This window comes from Rattus norvegicus, chromosome 8 (genome assembly GCF_036323735.1).
Source record: "Rattus norvegicus strain BN/NHsdMcwi chromosome 8, GRCr8, whole genome shotgun sequence".
NCBI lineage: Eukaryota > Metazoa > Chordata > Mammalia > Rodentia > Muridae > Rattus > Rattus norvegicus.
This window is the reverse complement of record NC_086026.1, coordinates 84,956,058-84,976,067: the sequence shown is the minus strand read 5'-3', so window position 1 is coordinate 84,976,067 and position 20,010 is coordinate 84,956,058. Positions and strand designations below refer to the sequence as shown.

The 20,010-nt window shown below is 49.4% G+C and overlaps 1 protein-coding gene across 1 annotated transcript in view; it reads right to left on the bottom strand.

Moving 5' to 3' along the window:
• Gnb5 (G protein subunit beta 5) overlaps positions 1–19,439 on the bottom strand; it is a 28,948-nt gene extending 9,509 nt beyond the window's left edge. The window contains exons 1-6 of the mRNA NM_031770.4: positions 19,221–19,439; positions 7,489–7,625; positions 5,160–5,201; positions 4,177–4,253; positions 2,695–2,827; positions 1,050–1,193 (exon numbers count right to left, since the gene is read on the bottom strand). Of these exons, the coding sequence (NP_113958.1) occupies positions 1,050–1,193; positions 2,695–2,827; positions 4,177–4,253; positions 5,160–5,201; positions 7,489–7,625; positions 19,221–19,332 (645 nt within the window). The 5' untranslated portion in view covers positions 19,333–19,439. The remainder of the gene's footprint in view (positions 1–1,049; positions 1,194–2,694; positions 2,828–4,176; positions 4,254–5,159; positions 5,202–7,488; positions 7,626–19,220) is intronic.
• Positions 19,440–20,010: the final 571 nt, after the last annotated feature.

Here is a 20,010-nt window from a genome sequence, read left to right as displayed (position 1 = left end):
GAAATGGGCTCCTCTGGGCTGTCTGTACCTTAGCAGCACGCAGACCTGGGGAACAGCGGTCCCAGAGTCTCCTCATAGGCCTGCCCTTGAACAATTAGGGGAGAGGGCAGCAAGTCTCCCGCCAGTCCCAGCCTTCCCCCTCAACCCTGATGTTCTCTCTGAGTCATTCATAAGGCAGACAACCATAGACAAAAGATTTCTCATATCATGTGGTAGAGATTCTGGAAAGCTTTTTGATGAATTCCCACAGAGCTCCAATAGCAAAAGCATTCTCTCAACAGTTACATGAACTGATGGCTTCAAGCACTCAGGTTTGTTGGCCTCAAAGATGTGAAGAGGCAAGGATGACATCTTAGGAGCACCTGCCATGGGGTATAGGACCCCAAGAGTTTCACTGAGGACAGAGACAATAAAATTCAAGAACCTTCACCTTCCTGCTGGATGCTAAGAGACAATATAATCTACAGAGATAAGGGTCCTACCAAGAGGGCAATGATTGAGCAGGGATGGTGCAATTCTGCAAAGGCACAAGGAGAAGACATACTCGGGTGGCCAAACACACGGGAAGAAAATGAGATCTCAATGGTATGATATCAGTTAGGCCCATATGTTGATCCCTATAGTTCCTCTTCTGTTTCCTGCATCCAAGGATGAGGAGGAGAGTGGTGGCCAAAGGATGTGGGATGGGAGTGTTCTCCAGCCCTGAGCTCTGTGACGTCCCGGCACTGCCTCATCTTAGCATGCAAGCACGGTGGCCCATGGTTACGCTAACATGCAAATTTTGAGGGACCTTAAATACATGGTGACAGACACACACCCTGAGTTGCAACATTCAAACAGAACATGCCAGATCTCTATAGACTTCTGAATGGTAGTGACAGAACGAAGGGGGCCTGGAAGAAGGAGGACTGTAGGAACTGAGGTTTTACAGCTGCAGGAAGCTGAAGACACTTCTAGGAAAGAGACAGGACCAGAGCTAAGAACAAAAACAACACCCAGCATCTACCTCCCTGGTGGACAAAAGCCCCAGAGAGTTTCTTTGTGTTTACCCCAGACACGAAGGTGTTTCCAGTTTCTGAGGGGGCCAGGTCCAAGCAGAGGACGTCAGCCCCATGGCCATGGAAGCTCTGCAACAGCTGTCCACTTTCCACATCCCACAGGGCGCAAGTGCCATCACCGCTGGCTGTCAGGATCTGCACGAAGAAAGAGAGTTGGGGAAGGTTAGCTAAAGGTTTAACCTTCCACAGAGCATAGCAGGCTACACACACACACACACACACACACACACACACACACACACACATATACACACACATACACACACATACACACACAGACTCACACACACATACACACACATACACACACATACACACACATACACACACATACACACACATACACACACATACACACACATACACACATACACACACATACACACACACAGACTCACACACACATACACACACATATACACACACATACACACACATACTCACACACACATACACACACATACACACATACACACACATACACACACATACACACACACACACACACACACACACACACACTCATACCCCCTAGCTACTTGCTCCAGGAAATACTGTTGCAGAAGAAAAGACAGAGCCAGCCCCATACAACTTACTTACCAAGGTAAACAGACCACCAAGTCTCACTTTAAGACTCATAGCTTGCCAGACTTCCTGTCCAGCACTATCAGGTCCTAAACCAGGTTTCTGTCTGCCTTGCAGATCTGTGTGACTGAATCAACTATGGTAACAGTCATGACTTGCTATAGCAATGTTGTCAGAGTGTTAGAGGTGTACTGTCCTGGCTGTTGTTTGTGCAAAGTAGGGCACAGACTTAATGCCCATTACATTTTGTTCTTGATTTTTTAAGTTAAAGACTAATTTTGCTTATTTACAGGTGTGAGTTGTGAGTGTGCGCGCATGCATGCATGCACCTGTGCGAGATGAAGTCACAGGTCTCGGATTTCTCATAGCTGTAGTTATAGGGATGCATTTTTGGAAACGCCTAGCTTGTTATGAGCCATCTCTCCAGCTCCGTTTTTTATCTTTTGAAGAATAGATAAGGGTTGGTGAGATGGCTCAGAGATTAAGAGCACTGGCTGCTCTTGCCGAGGTCTAGGGCTTAGTTTCCTGCACCCACAGTGGCTCACAGCCACCTATAACTCCAGGGGAAATCTGACGCCCTCTTCTGGCCTCCATGGGCACTGCATGCATGTGGATGCACAGACACGCATGTGGGCAAATGTGAACAGGAAGGCAGTGTACAGCTCTGAAGCTCAGCCGCTGTGGAGTTTATATTGCCTGCCTTACACACAGCATTCCCACCCTCGTCCGCCCAGAGCAGAGTGCTCACTACCACAGCCAGAGTTTGTCTCAACTCTACATCCGGAGGCCCAGCTTTCCTCTTTTTCTTTTCTTTTCTTTTTTTTTTGGAGCTGGGGACCGAACCCAGGGCCTTGCGCTTCCTAGGCAAGCGCTCTACCGCTGAGCTAAATCCCCAACCCCAGCTTTCCTCTTTTTGATTTTATTAGGAACAGTGACCAAGACAGAAGGCAGGCGCTTCCTCTGGAGCCTGCGCTACACAGAGCTCGCCTTACCCTGTATTTCCCAGATGTGCTCTGCATGGGGAGTGCCCCAGGGGGATGGGGGCACTCACCTGCATGTCTGAGTTGGTGAAGCTGCAGGCAGACAGGTAGTTGGTGTGCATAGCGACAGACTTCTTCTTGGCAGCCATGTTCTCGTTCTTGTCAAATGTCAGTGGGTACACGGAACACTTATTATCCAGACCACTAGCGGAGACGACAGAAGAACCAAAGGTTGGCATGGAAGGACAGACACATGCATCCTTCTCATTTATACTGACTGTGCAAATGCCTTCTTTATTACTTTCTCTATTTATTTGTCTTACATTGCAACCTTTTCCCCTTCGACTCCACACCCTCTAATCTATAATCAAATGGAAGCAAACCCACAAAAATGAATATGGAAACTCCTTTCCTCAGTTCACCAACAGCTCACCATGTGTGCGGGAGCGAATGCAGAACCAGATGGATACAAACGTAACATCAACTTCTAAACAGATCAGGGAGCACACGTACATCTCCCCCAGATAAGGACGTTCCTTATGCATATGCTGGTCTTTATCACAGCTGAGAGATTAGCAAGAGCTCCCCACCAGCTAACACCGAGCCAAGGAGCTGAGAACCTAGCGCCTGGAGAGATGGCTCAGTGGTTCAAAGCACCAGCTGCTTTTAGAGAGGACCTGGGTTCGATCCCAGGACCCATAGGGCAGCTCACAACCACCTGTAATTCCAGTTGCAGGGCCTCCTAAGCTCTCTTCTGGCCTTTGAGGGCATCGGGCATGCATGCAATGTATAGACTATACAAATAGTCATAAGATTAAATAAGCAAAAATAGCAAATGCAAAATATCTATGAAACTGTTAGAAGCGAGGGAGCGCATGTTGCTTTTGCAGAGGACCTGGCTTCATTGCTCAGCACCCATATTGGCTCTTTAGTTCCAGAGGGTCCAACACCCTCTTCTGACCTGGTGGGCACTAGGCATGCACATGGTGTACTCATCCATGTACATGCAGGCCAACACTCAGACACATAATGTAAAGTAAATAAATCTAAATTTTTAACTGAAAGAGTACTGTTATTGTGTGTGTGTATGTGTGTGTGTGCATGCAAGAGAGAGAGAGAGAGAGAGAGAGAGAGAGAGAGAGAGAGAGAGAGGGGCACAACAGCATGCGTGCGGATGACAGAGGACAGCTCTCAAGAGTCGGTTCTCTCCTTCCAGTGGGATCAGGGTTGGACTCGGGTCAGCAACCTGCATAGCAGACAAGAGCTGAGCCATCCCGAGGGTCTCTGTGTGGCATTTCATGTGTATACTGGGATTTGAACTTGAGGCCTCACATTGATTTACCCACTAAGCCATCTCCCCGGGCCTCTGGCTGTTTTTTATTGTTCAGGGCAGTGCTTGGCCAGATATTATTAAGGGTTGCTCATTCTGGGCTTTATTGTTTTTCATGGTTTAGAAAGTAGAGCCCTGTACCAGTTTTAGACGGCTTGGATTTTGGAATATTTGCCCATACAAAGCAGTAGTTTGTGGCGAATGGGACATTTGGGAAACTTACCCACAAGCAATGGCACATCCTGATGGGGCATAAGCACACGCCATCACCCAGGTGCAAGGCATGGTGACCGCGTGCTCCTGAAACATTAGCACCAATCAGGAATAAATAGGGCACGTGCACATGGGTCTTAATGTCTGAGCTTTTACAAAACACAAAAAACGGGGTCCCTGATGTGTCACCATTTTACATGGCAGTGGCAAGGGATGAAACTGGGCTTTGCACTGACGAGGGGACTCAGCCTTCTGGTACCAACCAAATCTCAGTTAGTAAGAGACAGCCTGCTTTCCTCCACTGGTTTTTATCCTTTGCCAGGGCCTGACTGTTGGTGACTCTGCCCTGGAAAACGGCCCTCACTTGATCAGGGCACGCTCGTTGCTAACCACATCTGTTAACCTGCTTAATAAAGTAGACTGTACACTTTGATCCCCTTTTCTACAGTGAGGAACAAGCCTGTTGCTGCAGACAGATACTGGCACCGGTCTTCTCAGACAGCACTGTCCTGTACAGAGGGTGGGCCCCTGGCTGGAACCACATCTGCATTTAGAGTTTCGGTCTTTATCTCATGGAAACAGTCTATCTGATCTATTAGATCTATCTGAGATGTGCATGCCGAGAGCACCCTTGCCTTGGCCTCAGACAGCCCCACACCACAGCTTTGCCTGTCGGATCCCCCTGCAGTCTCCTACCTCACCTGACCTCTGTTCGTTTCTACAGGGTTATGGGATCCAGCCAGACATAGAGAGGGGAGAAAAGACAGAATTTGATCCTTTTCATCCTCACTCATAAGATAAATGCAGAGCACATCATGTGTGGGGATTTAACAGGTTCCTCTTGCTGGGCCCTATCTGGTCAGGGGTGGTGGTCCTCTAGGGGCGGGGCAGGGAGCACTGGCAGAGTTGCTGTTTCCATGGTGGTTCACAGAGCTCTAGAAGGGACTGGGCTGGGAACCCGAGGCCCAGGGTGTGCCTGGGAGGGTACCTCACCTTGTTAGTAGTGAAGGAATCCCAGACAATCACCTTCCCATCCTGGAAAGAGAAAAAACCCCAACAGGTCAGGAGTCGGCACCTGGCAGAGTACTCTTATCAGTAATGGCCGAGAAGTCCACAGAGCACCCTGTCCTGATGGGCAGTGAGGGCAGGCAGTGGAAATCCAGGATGATCGAGACCTCCCACCTGCCTGTGAATAAAGGGGAGTGAGGGGGATGGGGCTGGGTTTTCCAGTGAGCTTTATAAAGGCTCAGCTCTCCGATTTACAATTTTTGGTTCAGATAAAGTGAGAGAAAGCAAGACTCAGATACCCATTGGACAGGGTCTTAGGTAGCCTGGGTTGGCTTAAACCTCGATATGTAGTCAAGGATGACCTGGAACACTGGATCTGCCCGCCTTCATCTCCTGAGTGCATGCACCACCATGCCTGGCTCAGACTCAGTGTATTAATCCCTTAGACGTGTGGAGGTAAAGGTGGTGAACGGAGCAGGAGAGCGGGCTGGAAAATACCCCGTAGAAGAAGCAATGTTAAAGTGACAGAATCTTTCTCTACCACATCTGGTGGGACAAGCCTGGATAATGCTGGGTGACTGAGGTCAAAGAGCACAGTGTGGGGTCCTTCAAGATCCCAGGCTCACATGGCTTTAGATCTAATTTCTGCCTAAATGGCCAAACATGGATGGGTTAGGAAAGTCAATGTTTCGTAATACAACCTGGGCTCTGCGTCTGCATGTGAGGGCCCTCTGTACTCCCCAGACATGGACACTGATTCAGTGTGGCTGTTTCCTCTGCCTTGCTGCCTGCCATTTCCCATTGCCTACCCACTGTGCACTCTGAAGTCTCATTAAACTGTGATCTTCCACAAGCTGACGTACATGCCAGGCGCCCACATACCAGGAGAGAATTTACCTCCACCCCCAGACCCGACTCCCACTCACCCTCTTTTGTGAGTGATCTCTTTTGTTAAAGGGAAAGGGTTACTGGTAATCCAAAGATTGTTCCAGAATCTTCAATGTTTCCAGTCTTGTGGTGGTTTGAAAGGACCCCATAGGCTCATGTGTGTGAATGCTTGGTCTTTTAGGGAGTGACACTATTAGGAAGTGTGGCCTTGTTGGAATGTGTGGCCTTCTTAGAGCAGGTATGGCCTTGTTGGAGAAGTATGTCACTGGGGGAGGGCTTTGAGGTCTTAAAACTCAAGTCTGTCAAGTGTGGAACACAGTCTCCTTCTGCTGCCTTGGATCCAAACACAGAACTCTCAGCTCTTTTGCCTGCACCACATCTGCCTGCAGGCTGCCATGCTTCCTGCCATTTCAGTAATGGACTAAACCTCTGAACTGTAAGCCAGCCCCAGGTAAATGTTTTCCTTTATAAGAGTTGCTGTGGTCACAGCATCTCTTCAAACCCCTAACCGAGACAAGCTTCCATCCCACATTTCCACTCTGGAGCAGAGAGGGACGCACAGAGAGTGCGCAGAAGTGCTCACATGGCCCTGCCTCAGAGTTCCTCCTCCAACAGGAGTGGCGCAAGAGGGGCCAGGATGTAACTGAGTTGGTAGAGCCTAGCATGTCTGAAGCCCCGGATTCAGTTCTCAGCACTTCACACACTGGGTGAGGGGGTGCACATCTGTAATCCTAGCACTTCGGTGGTGGAGGCAGGCGGGCTATAAATTCAAGGTTATCCAAGGTAACAATGGTTTTGAGGCCAGCCCGGGAAACAGGAGATCCTGTCTTTTTTAAAAAAGAAGCCTGTGAGTGACAGAAAATCCCTCTCAGTTAGTGCGCTTGCAAAGACGGAAAAGTCAAATAGCCAAGGAGCAACCACGACACAAAACCAAGTAAAGACGAGACAGAAGCGCTCTAAAACTGTAAGTCTGCCGTGGTGACATAGGCCTGCAGTCTCAGTACCTGAGAGGCTGAGGCAGGAGGATTGCAAGTATGAGAACAGCTTTTCTAATGATAAACTAAACAATAAATAAAATTTAATTAAGATAATGGTTGAAACAGGGGAGTCAGAACTCTGTTTTACTCTCAGGTGTTTTTAATATGCATGGTGATAAATGGATATTTATTTATTATAGATATAAAATCAAAAGCAAGCGCAACACAATGTGTTAGATCCGAAAGTCACACAGCAAATTAGTAACACCTGTCTGAACCAGAAAGACACTGTCTAGAGCATGCACATTTTATTTTTCTTTTTACTTGTGTGTGTGTGCGCGCGTGCGTGCATGCAGGGAAGGCCTGGTTCTTGAACAGTCAGGGCAGTGGGCTGGGAGAGGTACTGAGGCTGCACAAGAAGGGCAGTGTGGCAGCCACACATGCAGTACCTGTGAGGAGCTCACGATCCTCCGCTTGTCTTTGCACCAATCCATGCACAGGACTTTGTTCCCGTGTCCTTTGAGGGTCCTTCTGGTCTTCATGACAAACTGGCCCAGGGCCTCCACCCGCTCGGCCACCTGGTGAACTGCAAGGACAAGAGCACAGTCAGTTCTGGTATCCAGAGCCAGGCACTAAGGCCCAGCAGGACCAGGAAAGCCATTGTCTCCCCAAAGGGCTTTTATCCTTTTCTTATTCTTAGGGCACGCAAAGCTTTCTTGTAAGGTTAGAGAGCTCAGGAAGAAAGGGGTTCTCTTTGTGTTTAAGAACTGATAGTTCTCAAAGTATTCCTGTAGGCATGTGTCACGGGACTAGCAAGACACTTCATATTTCTAAAGCATTCTACTTTCTCCCGGCTCAGAGATGGGCAGAGCTGATGGTAGAGTATGGCGACTGTCTCCATGTGACAGCAGACACAAAGACTCACACAGACTCTTTGGATAATACAAGTCTTTGTATAAGTGGCTGGGAGCCGGGCTGGGCCAGTATTTTACCTTTTAGTTCTTCTGCGAGGGGGTGGGGTTTGTGCATGTGTGTACCTGCATGCTTGTGTATGTTTCCGTGTGTGTTTGTGTCTGTGTGTCTGTGTGTGTATGTGTGTGTTTGTGTGCATGTTTGTTTGTGTGTGTGTTTGTATGTGTGTGTGTATGTGTGTGTATTTTGTGTGTATGTGTATGTGTATGTGCATGTGCATGTGCATTCATGTGTGTGTGTGTGTGCATGTGTGTGTGTGTGTGTGTGTGTGTGTGTGTGCATGCGTTACATGTATAATTCCAGAAGACAACCTCAGATGCCATCCTCAGGAATGATGTCTCTGAGGCAGGGTCTCTCACTCAGTCTGGAATTTTCCAATTAGAGTCGGTGGGTTAGCTATGTATCTTCCTGTCTCTGCTTCCCCAGTTCAGGGGTTAGAAGTGCACACCAGGCATTATTATGGGGTGCTGGGGATTGAACTCAGGTCTTAGTGTTTTCTTGGCAAACATTTTACTGAGTGAACTATATTCAGCCTCTACCCCCTTCTACTCACAAGGGAAACTGACTTTATAAAAACTTGCTGCCTGGCAGTAAATGCTGTATGCATCTAACTGTCCCTAGCAAAGGCCTGGGGCATGCTGGGAGCTGCAGGAATCCACAAACAAGCACTGGGCCAGCGATGCATGTGTGAGATTGCTGGAGAACTCTGAGTCCACAGAAATCAACATTGTCCTAAAAGTCTGGACAGAACCCGCTTGTGACATCAGAGCCCCTACAGCAGCTCAGAGACGTGGCTGGTGCTGGTTAAGCGCTGACAGTCAGGAAGTAGAGTCCATCACAAAGCAGAAGGGAGATGGAGGTCTTCGGGGTTCAGGGACTCCCCTCCACGGGAGGCACCTGAGGGGTACCACTCTCTTCCTGGTTAGAGACTGAACCAGGGTAGGCCTGGGCTCCTGTGCCTTTTAGCGATCAGGGGACTTAGGGAACAGCCCAGGGAAGGCCTGGTTCTTGAACAGTCAGGGCAGTGGGCTGGGAGAGGTACTGAGATGTTTCTTTCATGGGGAAGCTGATGGTGGACTTCCTCTACCCTGTAGCTGGAAGCCAGGGCCATGACAGCTGTGCCCGTCATGAGCATCTTCCTGGCTTCCTCTCTTGTGCTCTTACCTCGACTCCGAGTCCAAAGAGCTGTCTTATAGAACCACAGTACAGAGATCCAAGCCAGGGAATTAATGCTAGCTAGTACAGACCCCACTGTACGCTAGCCCAAAAACACCCTTTATAGAAAAGGTAACTTTGAGGTCACTCACAGCATCCTTTCAACCTTTCAGTCCCAGTCTGGTAATCATTCATGATGAGGTTCTGCCCAGAAACACTTGTCAGGAACTCCACAGGGAGACAACTGACTAGAGGCATATGCCTACACCCGTCCCTCTTCTGCTGATGGTGACTTTGACTACTTGGTGAAGGTGACCCGTCAGATGTCATCCCTCCTTACATCATGAAAAATAATGTCTGGGGATGTATTATGACAAAATAGGGTGCTGTTCCTCCAACTTTTAGAGAGCAGTTTTTGACAAAGTCTCTCACTAAACTCAGGCGGGCCTCGAACTTGCTAGGTAGCTGAAGATGACCTTGAATGTCTGATGCTCCCGTCTCCACCTCCCCCATGCTGGGATGGCAGACATGTGCCCCCATTCATGGTTTATGTGGTGTCATGCCAGGAAAGCGCTCAACTATTGAGCGACATTCTCAGCTTTTCTGTGCTTCTGCTCCAAATGCTCGAACTGTCCGCATGGCTCAGGGAAGCCCCATCATGCAGGTTCTCAGGACTTCCTACCACATCTCGTTCTCTTTGTGAGCTCCCAATTCAGGCTTCTTGCCCTATGAGAACCATTAAATCAGTCCTTTCTCCAAGAAAGCTTGATCCCTGTTAGTGCCCCTTGAGAAGAAGAGCAAAGGCATGAAGTTCCTATGAAAACTCTAGCTGTGTCTGTGTGGTGGTGCACATCTGTAACCCCAGAGCTCGGGAGGCCGAGGCAGGTGAGTTTAAAGCCAGCTAGAGTTATATAATGACTACCGGGCCCCAAAACAAAATGAAAGCACTCAAAGGACAGAAAACCTCAGTGGTAAAAGCTCTTGTACATTACAAAATGCTGTGTCAGAGCTCAGTGCTCATGCTGCAGGGCCTAGAGAAGCTGAGTGATTCCACGGACAGCCCACCAACAGATAGAGTCCTCGAAAGGTCTACTGACAAAAATTAAAGAACAGACTCAGTTTTCTGAATTCTTACAGGCCTTTTACACAAGCTTCCACCACTAGGGAGCATGTCCTATTTAATTCTTTTAAAAAGGCTTACCTAGTTTTATGTGTACGAGTGTCTGTCTGCATGTGCATGTATGTGCACCAAGTATAGGAAGTGTCCCCAGAGGCCAGAAGAAGGGCGCTGGAGTTTGCAGACTGGTTGGTGAGCTGCCATGTGGGTGGTGGGAACTGACTCAGATTCCTCTGGAAGAGCATCCAGTGCTCTTGACCCCTGAGCCATCTCTGTTTAATATTTTACATTGAGACCCCATGTCCATACCATTGCCGCTTCTCTGGTTTCAGCATAGGGGAAGCCTAGCTTTTCAATATCGAGAGAGAGAGAGAGAGAGAGAGAGAGAGAGAGAGAGAGAGAGAGAGAACCGAATATGTCTCACCAGCTAAAAGAGGGCCATCGTTACGTAACTCTAATTTTAACACATCCCAACCATCAATTTTCTTTTCTCTTCAAGTCTTCCCTTCCCACACGGATTCACTCCCAACCCACTCCGCTCTGCTTCTAACTGCCAAATCTTACAAGCATTGAATTAAAGAATTACAAAAAAATTAAATATCAGGAAATAAAAAAATTGGAAAAGAGCTAAATATGTATTTGTGGGGCTGGGGCAGGTAGGATTTCTCCTTTGCCTTCTGACAGGTTGTTCTTCCGGAATATGATATATTTAATTTTAAAAGAAGTAAGGCACATGCTGGTTTCTACAATAGGAACGCTAACTGGTTAGGAAATGCGGCTGGCAGGGAAGCTTCAGGAAGACAGTGGTGTGTGCTGCTTGAGCCACCTCAGGGAACTGAGAGCCCTGTCCGGGCTACAGAGCCATCTGCCTTCCAGCAAGTCATTTCTCTTCTTGAGGCTCTGTTCCATTTTCAGTCCCTCTTGCTAACGACTCAAGCCTGGCTCGGAGGGGATGCTTGCTAAACCGGAGATGATGGCACACAGCTTCTCCAGATGACAGAGGCTGCACTGGGCTGTAGGGTGACATCTGCATGCACAGAATGCGTCTAGGTAGGGGCTCTCAGTGGGCATTCTCAACTGAGAAAATCAAAGTCCGAAGGTGTGATGTCATCAGAGACAGCGGAGGAACTTGTCTCAGAGAGCAGAGTGATGTAATGTTTGTCCTCCGTATACTGTCATCTGAGTGGTTGTCCTTGGCTGCAGCGTGGTATGGTGATGACACTGGGGAGGAAACCCCCATCAGGGGACTCTGCTCTTTGGTAGAACTCTCCTCAGAGACCAAGCATTTGCTGTGCCACGTTCCTGAGATCCCTCAAAGTCTGATGTGACTGTAACAGCCTAGAAGCTGATCTGAAGGCGCCTGTTCCCTGAGCCATCCCCACAGCGTCTGCTATTTCACTGCCTTCCTGCTCAGCTGAGGCCCATGCATCTTAAACTGCTGAATACTCTGGAACCAGCACAGTCAGAACCTGCAGCCATGGCTGCGGCTCCGAGAGGGAAGTGGAAGTGTCCAACTAGGTATTAAATACCATGCCAAATACTTTGTTAGAAGAACAAGGCTGTCTCACAGCCTGGAACCATGGGACAGGGCAGCACACAGGTACCAAGCACTCTAGTGTGACAGTAACTGAGGCTGTTCCGTGAGGTTGGGAAGCCACAGGGTGGATTCCAGGAAGCCACAGGGTGGACTCCTTGCTGGCAGGCCATAAGCTCCTGAATTTAAAGGAGGCATAAGAACAGAGGTAAGGAAAGGACAGGTGGGAACCTCCCTCCGTCCCTCCCTCCCTCTGCCGTGCCAAGACTTTGGACACTATGCCCCATTTGTTGAATTGGGTATAGGTGGAAGGCTTTATACAACAGTTTGAGGACATAGTTTTTTTTAATTAAAAAAGATCAATTTATTTATGTATTTTTTATGAGTGCTCTATTTGCACGTATGCCTGCATGACGAGAGAGGGCATCAGACAGAAGAAAGCATCAGATCTCATTATTGATAGTTGTGAGCCACCATGTGGTTGCTGGGAATTGAACTCTGGAAGAGCAGTTAGTGCTCCTAACCACTGAGCCATCTCTCCAGTGTCACCCCCTTCCTCTTCCTCCTCCTCTTCCTCTTCCTCTTGTTCTTCCTCCCCCCTCCTCCTCTCCCTCCTCCTCTTCTTCTTCCTCCTCTTGTTCTTCCTGCCCCTCCTCCTCCTCTTCTTCCTTTTTGTTTTTGTTTTTTGAGACAGGGTTTCTCTGTAGCTTTGCCTCTTTTAGAACTCACTCTGTAGACCAGTCTGGCCTCGAACTCAGAGATCTGCCTGCCTTTGCCTCCCAAATACTGGAATTAAAGATGTGCTCCACCAGTGCCAGGTGAGGACCCAGTTTTAAAGACCTATTCCTCTAAGTAAGGAAGCCAAAACTCAGAGGACTGAGGACTTTATGTACACACACTTTAGCCCCTGAGAACAGGTTCACACATCTTCAAGAGTGGGATTGACTTTATGTAATGTGGCTATGAGTCTTCAGAAAAATCAAGGAAAATGACACTCAGGCACTGGCAACACCCTAACCATGGATTCCCATATGGGAGGTAGCCAGGTCAGTGAGCGTCAGGGCTAGTTAAGAGACTGCCTGTCCTAGTTTAACCTCTGACTGGTTATGGAAAGTTAGATCAGAGCACCACAATACGCACATCCACAGCTCCTTCCGTGACCAGATTCTATGCTGAGCTCCGGGTCAGTAGGGCAGAACATGACGGCCAGTCCTAGCTGCATGGAGCTCGAGATCTGAGAATACTGGGCAAGTGCACAGTGGTTTTCAGGCTTCCACTTTAGCTGCAGAAGTGTCCCCTCAGCTTTCTCTTAGAGCAACATCTTACTAGACGTGGTCTAGACGGCACAAAAGTGAGCGAACCTAAGCTGTGAAATCACCAGGGAGAACGTCTGGGCTCCAAGGGTAGCTACACCAGCAAGCAGGAGGCCAGCGAGCCACACTGGCTCTCTTACCTCTCAGGAAGGGCAAGACCAATGCAAGGACATAATTTTCAATTCATGGAGGCAGGCAGGTTCCTTTGAACTTCTGCTGCCTTGAAAGTACTAGGGTTATCTAGCTGGTGTTGTGAGAAGAATCTCTCAGTCTGGGAGACCAACCTTCCATCAGGACAGAGCTGTCTCTCAGCTTTCAGGTACACTGGATAACTGGCCGTGGGGGGTGCACATCTGGAATCCTGGCATTTGGAAGGTGTTCAAGGTCATCCTCAGCCACAGAGCCTACCTGGAGACCGCAATGGAATACATGAAGTCCTGTCTCTCCTCTTTCTCCCCAAAACAGTTTCTCCTGTACGTAGCAGGAGGAACTATTGGGTTAAATGTAAAACGTGTCTCAAATACATTTAATTCAATCTTGAGAGTGTTTATAAAATTATAAACATAAAGCAAGAGGTGGAGAGAGGTGCCTGGAGGTGGGGGGCTGTAAAGTTCCACCTCCTTCGAATTATCTAACTGCCCGCAGTGATCCCGGATACTTTGAGGAGCCATTAGAAACACTGCCCCTAGTGAGCATGCTCCAATCGACAGACCAGGAGAAGGAAGGGGACAGGAAATGGAAGGCAGGCTGGCTTCCTGCTCCCTCTCCAGGCATTAGAGAGTGGAGCAGCAGGCAGGAGGCCATCTGTCTGGACATCAGCTTTCTCTTAGTCTGGGTACCAGGGCTGAAAAGAGCACATGTGCTTCAGGCCCGACAACAGTATGGCTTTGCCTAGATTTCCCCCTAAGCTATGAGCTCAGATTGGAACAGAGCTCCAACCACAGGCCGTTTAGAGGGTAAAACCTTTCACAAAAGCACACTGAGAACAGAGAAGTCATCAGCCCTGACTGGCAAATCTTCTGATTAACCCAAATGGAGTCTGGATTTGTACACTGGGAGTTTACACACATTTGCTGATTCAGTTTTGCTTCTTAACAAAGTTAATAGCTATGTCAGAGGAGCTGGGAGTCTGGATAAAGCTCCCCCAGCCCAGGATCCCACAACCGGCCAGCTCTTTCCTCTGTCTCTGTCCGCCGCCTTCCAGAGCATCCCTCATTCTGACTCTGAGACTCTAAGGTCGACCTGTCCTCCTTCCTCCCATTGTCTTGACACCATCCCCAAACTCAGCCCCTCCTATGGCGCATGCAGACATGGGTCTTAAAGATAAGCGTCTCGGGGTTGGGGATTTAGCTCAGTGGTAGAGCGCTTGCTTAGGAAGCGCAGGGCCCTGGGTTCAGTCCCCAGCTCCGAAAAAAAAGAACCAAAAAAAAAAAAAAAAAAAAAAAAGATAAGCGTCTCTACATCCCAGAGCCCTCTGGAGAGAATCGTACATCTTTATAGACATTCTGTGCCGACTAGACCATGGCCAACATACTGTCCGATTCTAGGCCTTTATTCATTTTGCTATTTTTTTTTCTTTTTTTTTCCGGAGCTGGGGACCGAACCCAGGGCTTTGAGCTTGCTAGGCAAGTGCTCTACCACTGAGCTAAATCCACAACCCCTCATTTTGCTATTTTAATAAGAAAAAGCTCTGCTCTCTAGAATATAGTGAAATGTGGAGGAGGGCGACCTGTACCAGAAACACTCCTTGCTCTCCTCCAGCCTGAGTGCGACCCTCAGGATAAGGACAGAAGAACGTTCTTTGCATCGGGAGTCTGAGGCTGGAGACAGTGACTCTTCCTGATCTCGGTGTGCCATGGGCTGTTCCATGGACACACTACACCCATGGCTTCTGAGGAAGCTCATAACCTTAACTGAAGATGCCACCTTATATTAAAGATTTTGAGACGGGACCATGATCTGGGTGGACCCGATGTAATCCTGAAGGTCCTTTTCATAGGAGACAACAAAGTGATCAGAGAGGGCGATGTCAGAAGCAGTGGTTGGAATACACAGCACTGTGAGCCAGGGTTCTCAACCTGTGGGCTGTGACCCCTTGAAAGGCCCTTTTGCAGGGGTCGCATATCAGATATTTACATCATGATTCACAACAGTAGCAAAATTACAGTTGTGAAGTAGCAGGGAAATGATTTTATGGTTGGGGGTCAACCACAACGTGAGGAACTGTGTTAAAGGGTTGCAGCGTCGGGAAGGTTGGGAGCCACTGCTCTAGGTACTGAGGACATAACTGTGAGCTGAGGACCACAAGCACCCTCAGACTGTGGGTGTAGGGAATGGCTTTCCCTGGAGCCTCTGAGCCCACTCACCCAGTCACGCAGTCAGAAGTTAGACTTCTGACTGCCTGAACTAACGACCCCAAGACGGTGGAAGTCTGTGTAGCATGGTGTGAAAAGGAAGCTGACAGAAGCTGTGCTGTGCGATTGTAACATGATGGCAGGCCACTCTTCCTGGGAGGAGAAAGAGCTCTCTGCAGGAGGTTAGGGAGACAGGAGCTCCTGGCTGTGCAACTGAGGTAGGCTGACTCCCTGTCATATAAGCCACGTGAGCTACTTCAGGCACGTCATGCTGGCCATGGATCTGACCAGGGAATGAAGTCTACAGAGTAAGACCCTGGTCTGAGTGCTAAAGTTACAGAACTGAGGGCCGAGTTTGGATCAGGAATCGATCGATCCCTTCCGGTTTCTCATCTTCAACTATTGTACTGACTAAAAATATTTACTTCTCTGTTTGTTTTTAAACAGGGTCTCATGTAACGCAGGCTGGCCCCAAACCCATTATGTAGTGGAGAATAACCTTGACCTTTTGATGCCTCAACCTTCCAAGTGCTGGGACTGTAAGCCTGCATTGCCATTCTGTCGTGCAGAGAATGGAACCCAGGCCTGTCCCTACCAACCAAGCTATGACTCATAATTGATTTTTCATTCACCCTTAAATTTCTTTTAAAATTATATTTATTTTATCCAATTATTCACGTGTCATATGTGGACCTCAGAAGACAGCTCAAAGCTGTCTGTCTCTTTCTTCCAAGTGGGCCCAAGGGATACAACCAGGGTCCTTAGGCCTTGGCCACAACCTGTTGAGCCGTCTCATTGTGCCCCTCCCCAGAAAGTTTTAAAAGAAAGTTAGCTTAGTTTTCATAGGGCCAGTCAGTCTTCTGTGTTCTGTGGGGATGCACATACACAAATAAAAAATTGAGAGGTGATTTAGAAAACAAAAACAAAATAAAACAAACAAAAACAAAACAAAAAAACCCATGTCTGTGGGTCAGTTCACTCAGTCTTTTTGAAATCCCAAGTCCTAGGGCTGGGGAGATGGCACATGAATCAGGACCTAAGTGTCAATCAAGTTGGCTGTAGTGGCTCACACTTGTCATTCCAGTCCAGGGAGGCGGAGACAGGAGGATCCCTCAAGCTCATTGGCCAGCCTGGCCTACATACTTGGTCCAGGTAAAACGAGAGACTTGTTTATAAAAACCAAGGTGAACAGCATTCACCTTAGTTTACCTCAGGTCTCTACACATTCACACGCACACGTGCGTGTGCACACACACATGCATAGCACCCAATCCTTCGCTATGTCCCTCCATGCTCCAATAGCTCCCATTGTAACCCCACTTTCTTCTCTACTCCTGTTTATGCCTCTCCAGACATAGCCTCAGCTTTCCCTAAGTACAGCAAACATAGTCCCCTGCCTCAGCTTTGCCTCACTACATCAATGCTCCCTTGACCCAGCTTGTGCTGCTGCTTTATTTCAAATGCTCTTTTCTGGGACAGTCTGTCCTTTACACAGGTAAGGAGTCTGCATTCAAAGATCCTTTCTGGGAGCCACTCCAGCTCACAGTCTCTGGAAGTCTCTGAGCTCCCCCAGACTCATTTCCCACATCCCCACCCCCTCTCTTCTATCCAGAGCACGTGTCTAACCCAATCTCATCTTACCTATTGAATGACCAACTTCTAGAAGCCTTTGGACCAAAGACTTACAAGGGAACATTCTTGATTTGTTCACTGCAGCATCTTTATGGACCAAGCAGAGGCAGACACACTAGGGGCTGACAAACTGTGTGAGTAAAAGATAGAGGTGTGTGTGTGTGTGTGTGTGTGTGTGTGTGTGTGTGTGTGTGACTGTTTTCAGAGGTAGAGAGATGGAAGGGAAATTAAAGATGAGGAGGGGTATCCTGAGATGAGGAGAGAGGGGAAGCTGACCCTTGCAGGTGTGCAGGGGACGAGGGCTAAATCTATGAACTCAGATCTATAAACAGGCCTCTCACTTCTTTTACCTCCCACTTTCTGTGAGGGAAATAAAAGGTGGGCAGAACAGAGACTCCCACAGATTGCTGACGTCTTACAGTTGCCAGGGTAAATCTGACTAAGGGCAATGCAGGGGTCACTTAGCCACTGACCACAGAGGTCTCTTGGTGCCCTCTCTTCAGTAGCCCCTGGAGTTCAGCGAGAGGAGACAGGAGGATGGCTACATCCATGGCTGGGGAGGGGGCAGGAGGGCCAGAGTCAATGTCCCTCAGCAAGACTTCCAGAAGTTGATCAAAATGTCTGTGCTGATGTCAGGGAAGTGACGGAACACAGGACAGGGCTTCCAGGTACAGGAGAGAGCCAGGGTTCCTAAGGACCTGGAAGACACTGTGGTCAGAGTGGGACTTTAAGGGATGGAGAGACGACAAGACAAGGGTTTCTCTGTGTGGGCTGAAGGGTTGTGCTAGAGTGGGGGGCTCATGTCATAAGGGCCATCGGTGTGGGGCTTCAAAAAGACTGCTCAAGCCACAAGACTAAGCTGTCAAGTGGAGAAGTCCAAGGCACTGATACCAAGATGAGGCAACACCATCATCTATCTGTAGCATACAAGGCTCTGAGAAGGCAGGCCCATGTCACGCAGCTGATACCTACTCCTCACTTCTCATTTAGGGCTGGCAACATGCTCAGCCTGGCTCCCCCTTTTTCAGACTCCCTGGCAGGGGCCACATGGCCTATGAAGTGCAGATAGAAATGTTGGGAGGAGAGGAATTCTGGGAAATGTTTGCTTTTTCCCTAAGAAGGAAAAGAGCCCCGGTGTTCACACTCTCCCTTCTTCCTGCTTTGGATACAGGGGCAACGTTTGGAGCGGTGGCAGTCATCTTGGGATCACTGGGTAAATAAGTGCCAGCGATAAGGCGTGGAAACGCGTGAGTCCCTCAAAGCACCAGGTAGCTGCACCAGACCTGATCTTGTTACCAAAACCCACCATTTAACCACTTACATCTGAGCACATTTCTAACCACACAGGAGTTAGCTGCCCCTTCCTAACTTAAGAGAAGGCCCCGAGAGCAGACAACCAGGGTTTTGTACTTCCAGCAAGTTTCAAAGAAATTAAACACTAAAGGCCTCACTCTGACCCCCAGTTCCCTTCTCTAAATGGAACTGAAAAGATCAAGGCCTATTAGGAAGGTGGGCAGGGGCGTGGGGGGGGGGCGCACCGTACAGAAGTGTGTTAGGGTTGGGGGCTGGCAGGCCTTGAAAGGGAGTACGTAAGTAAGGGAGGGTGAACGGGTAAGACCACTGCCCAAGCAGGGTCCCTACTCCGAGCTCTGTTCTCTCTCTGGCCGAGAGTCTCTGGGATGCGGGCACGCTGGCAAGTTTATTTATACCGCGTTAGCTCTTTTATGTCAGCCGCAGCATCCATCAAACACTCCTAAAAGGGCCTACCCCAAGCCGAGCCGGCGGATGCAGAAAGCACATCGGCTTCCCTCCGCCATCCAGCTCCCTGCCCCCAAGGACAGTGGAGAGATGGGAAAGGGAGCTTCAAAATCCACGCAGAGGAAGGGACCTGACAGGGGCAGAGAAGCCCAACGTGGAACTGTAAAGCGGTCTCTCCTCGCCCGCCCGCACCTGCTGTCACCACCTCCCCACCCGCCCCCTGGGAGGGGCTCGGCATCCTCCCATCAGGGACGTTGGAATCGGTCCCACGCAGGTCCGCCAGCCCCTTGGAGAGTCTGGTCCACTCCGGCCGAGAGCTTCCCTTCCACCCCCTGCTCGCACTCACGCTCCACGTCATGCAGCTTCGCCCGCTCCTCCTCTAGCTTGCCCTTGAGGCTCTCGGCCTCGCTCTTCAGCGACGCCAGCGTCTCGTTCTCGTGCAGCCCATCGGTTGCCATCTTCGTCCGGATGCAGCCGGGAGAGAAACGCAAAGCGGGAGATTGTGAATCGACGCGGGGGCCCGACGGGAGGGCGGGCGCAGCAGCAGCCTCCGTGACCCCGAACGCCACCCCGGGCCCGCCCCCTCGGCAGTGACGCGAGCGCTGCGGTGACAGACTCTGCTGGCTCCGCCCACCGCGCCCTCCCTGAGAACCGGGCGGGGCGATGCTCGGAGGTGGGACAGTGGGGGTGGGGATGGGAGTTGGGGTGAGAGTGGGGGTGGGTGAGGGTAGGAGGCTAGAATAAACTGAGGCTCGCAGACCACGCTATGGCCCACAAACTCTGGTCTCCTGGCTCCAGGGGTGCTTACTGAAGTCCAACCTATACCGCCCAGCCCTTGGCATCCCGGGGACTTGGGGGCAGGAGGCTTCATACAGGTGCCTCACAGCCCACTAGTTGAAACATTCTTTTAAAAATGAGTTCTGACTGCCTGGGTTCTGGGTTAAGACAACAAAAGCATGAGTCAGGGGCAGACCTTGCTGGGGTCAGGGGCGTCCTCTCTTTTGGAATGAAGGTTTGCTTATGTTTTATTTTATTTCTTTAAGATTTATTTATTATATATGAGTACACTGCCACTGTCTTCAGACACACCAGGAAGAGGGCATCAGATCTCATTACAGATGGTTGTGAGCCACCAT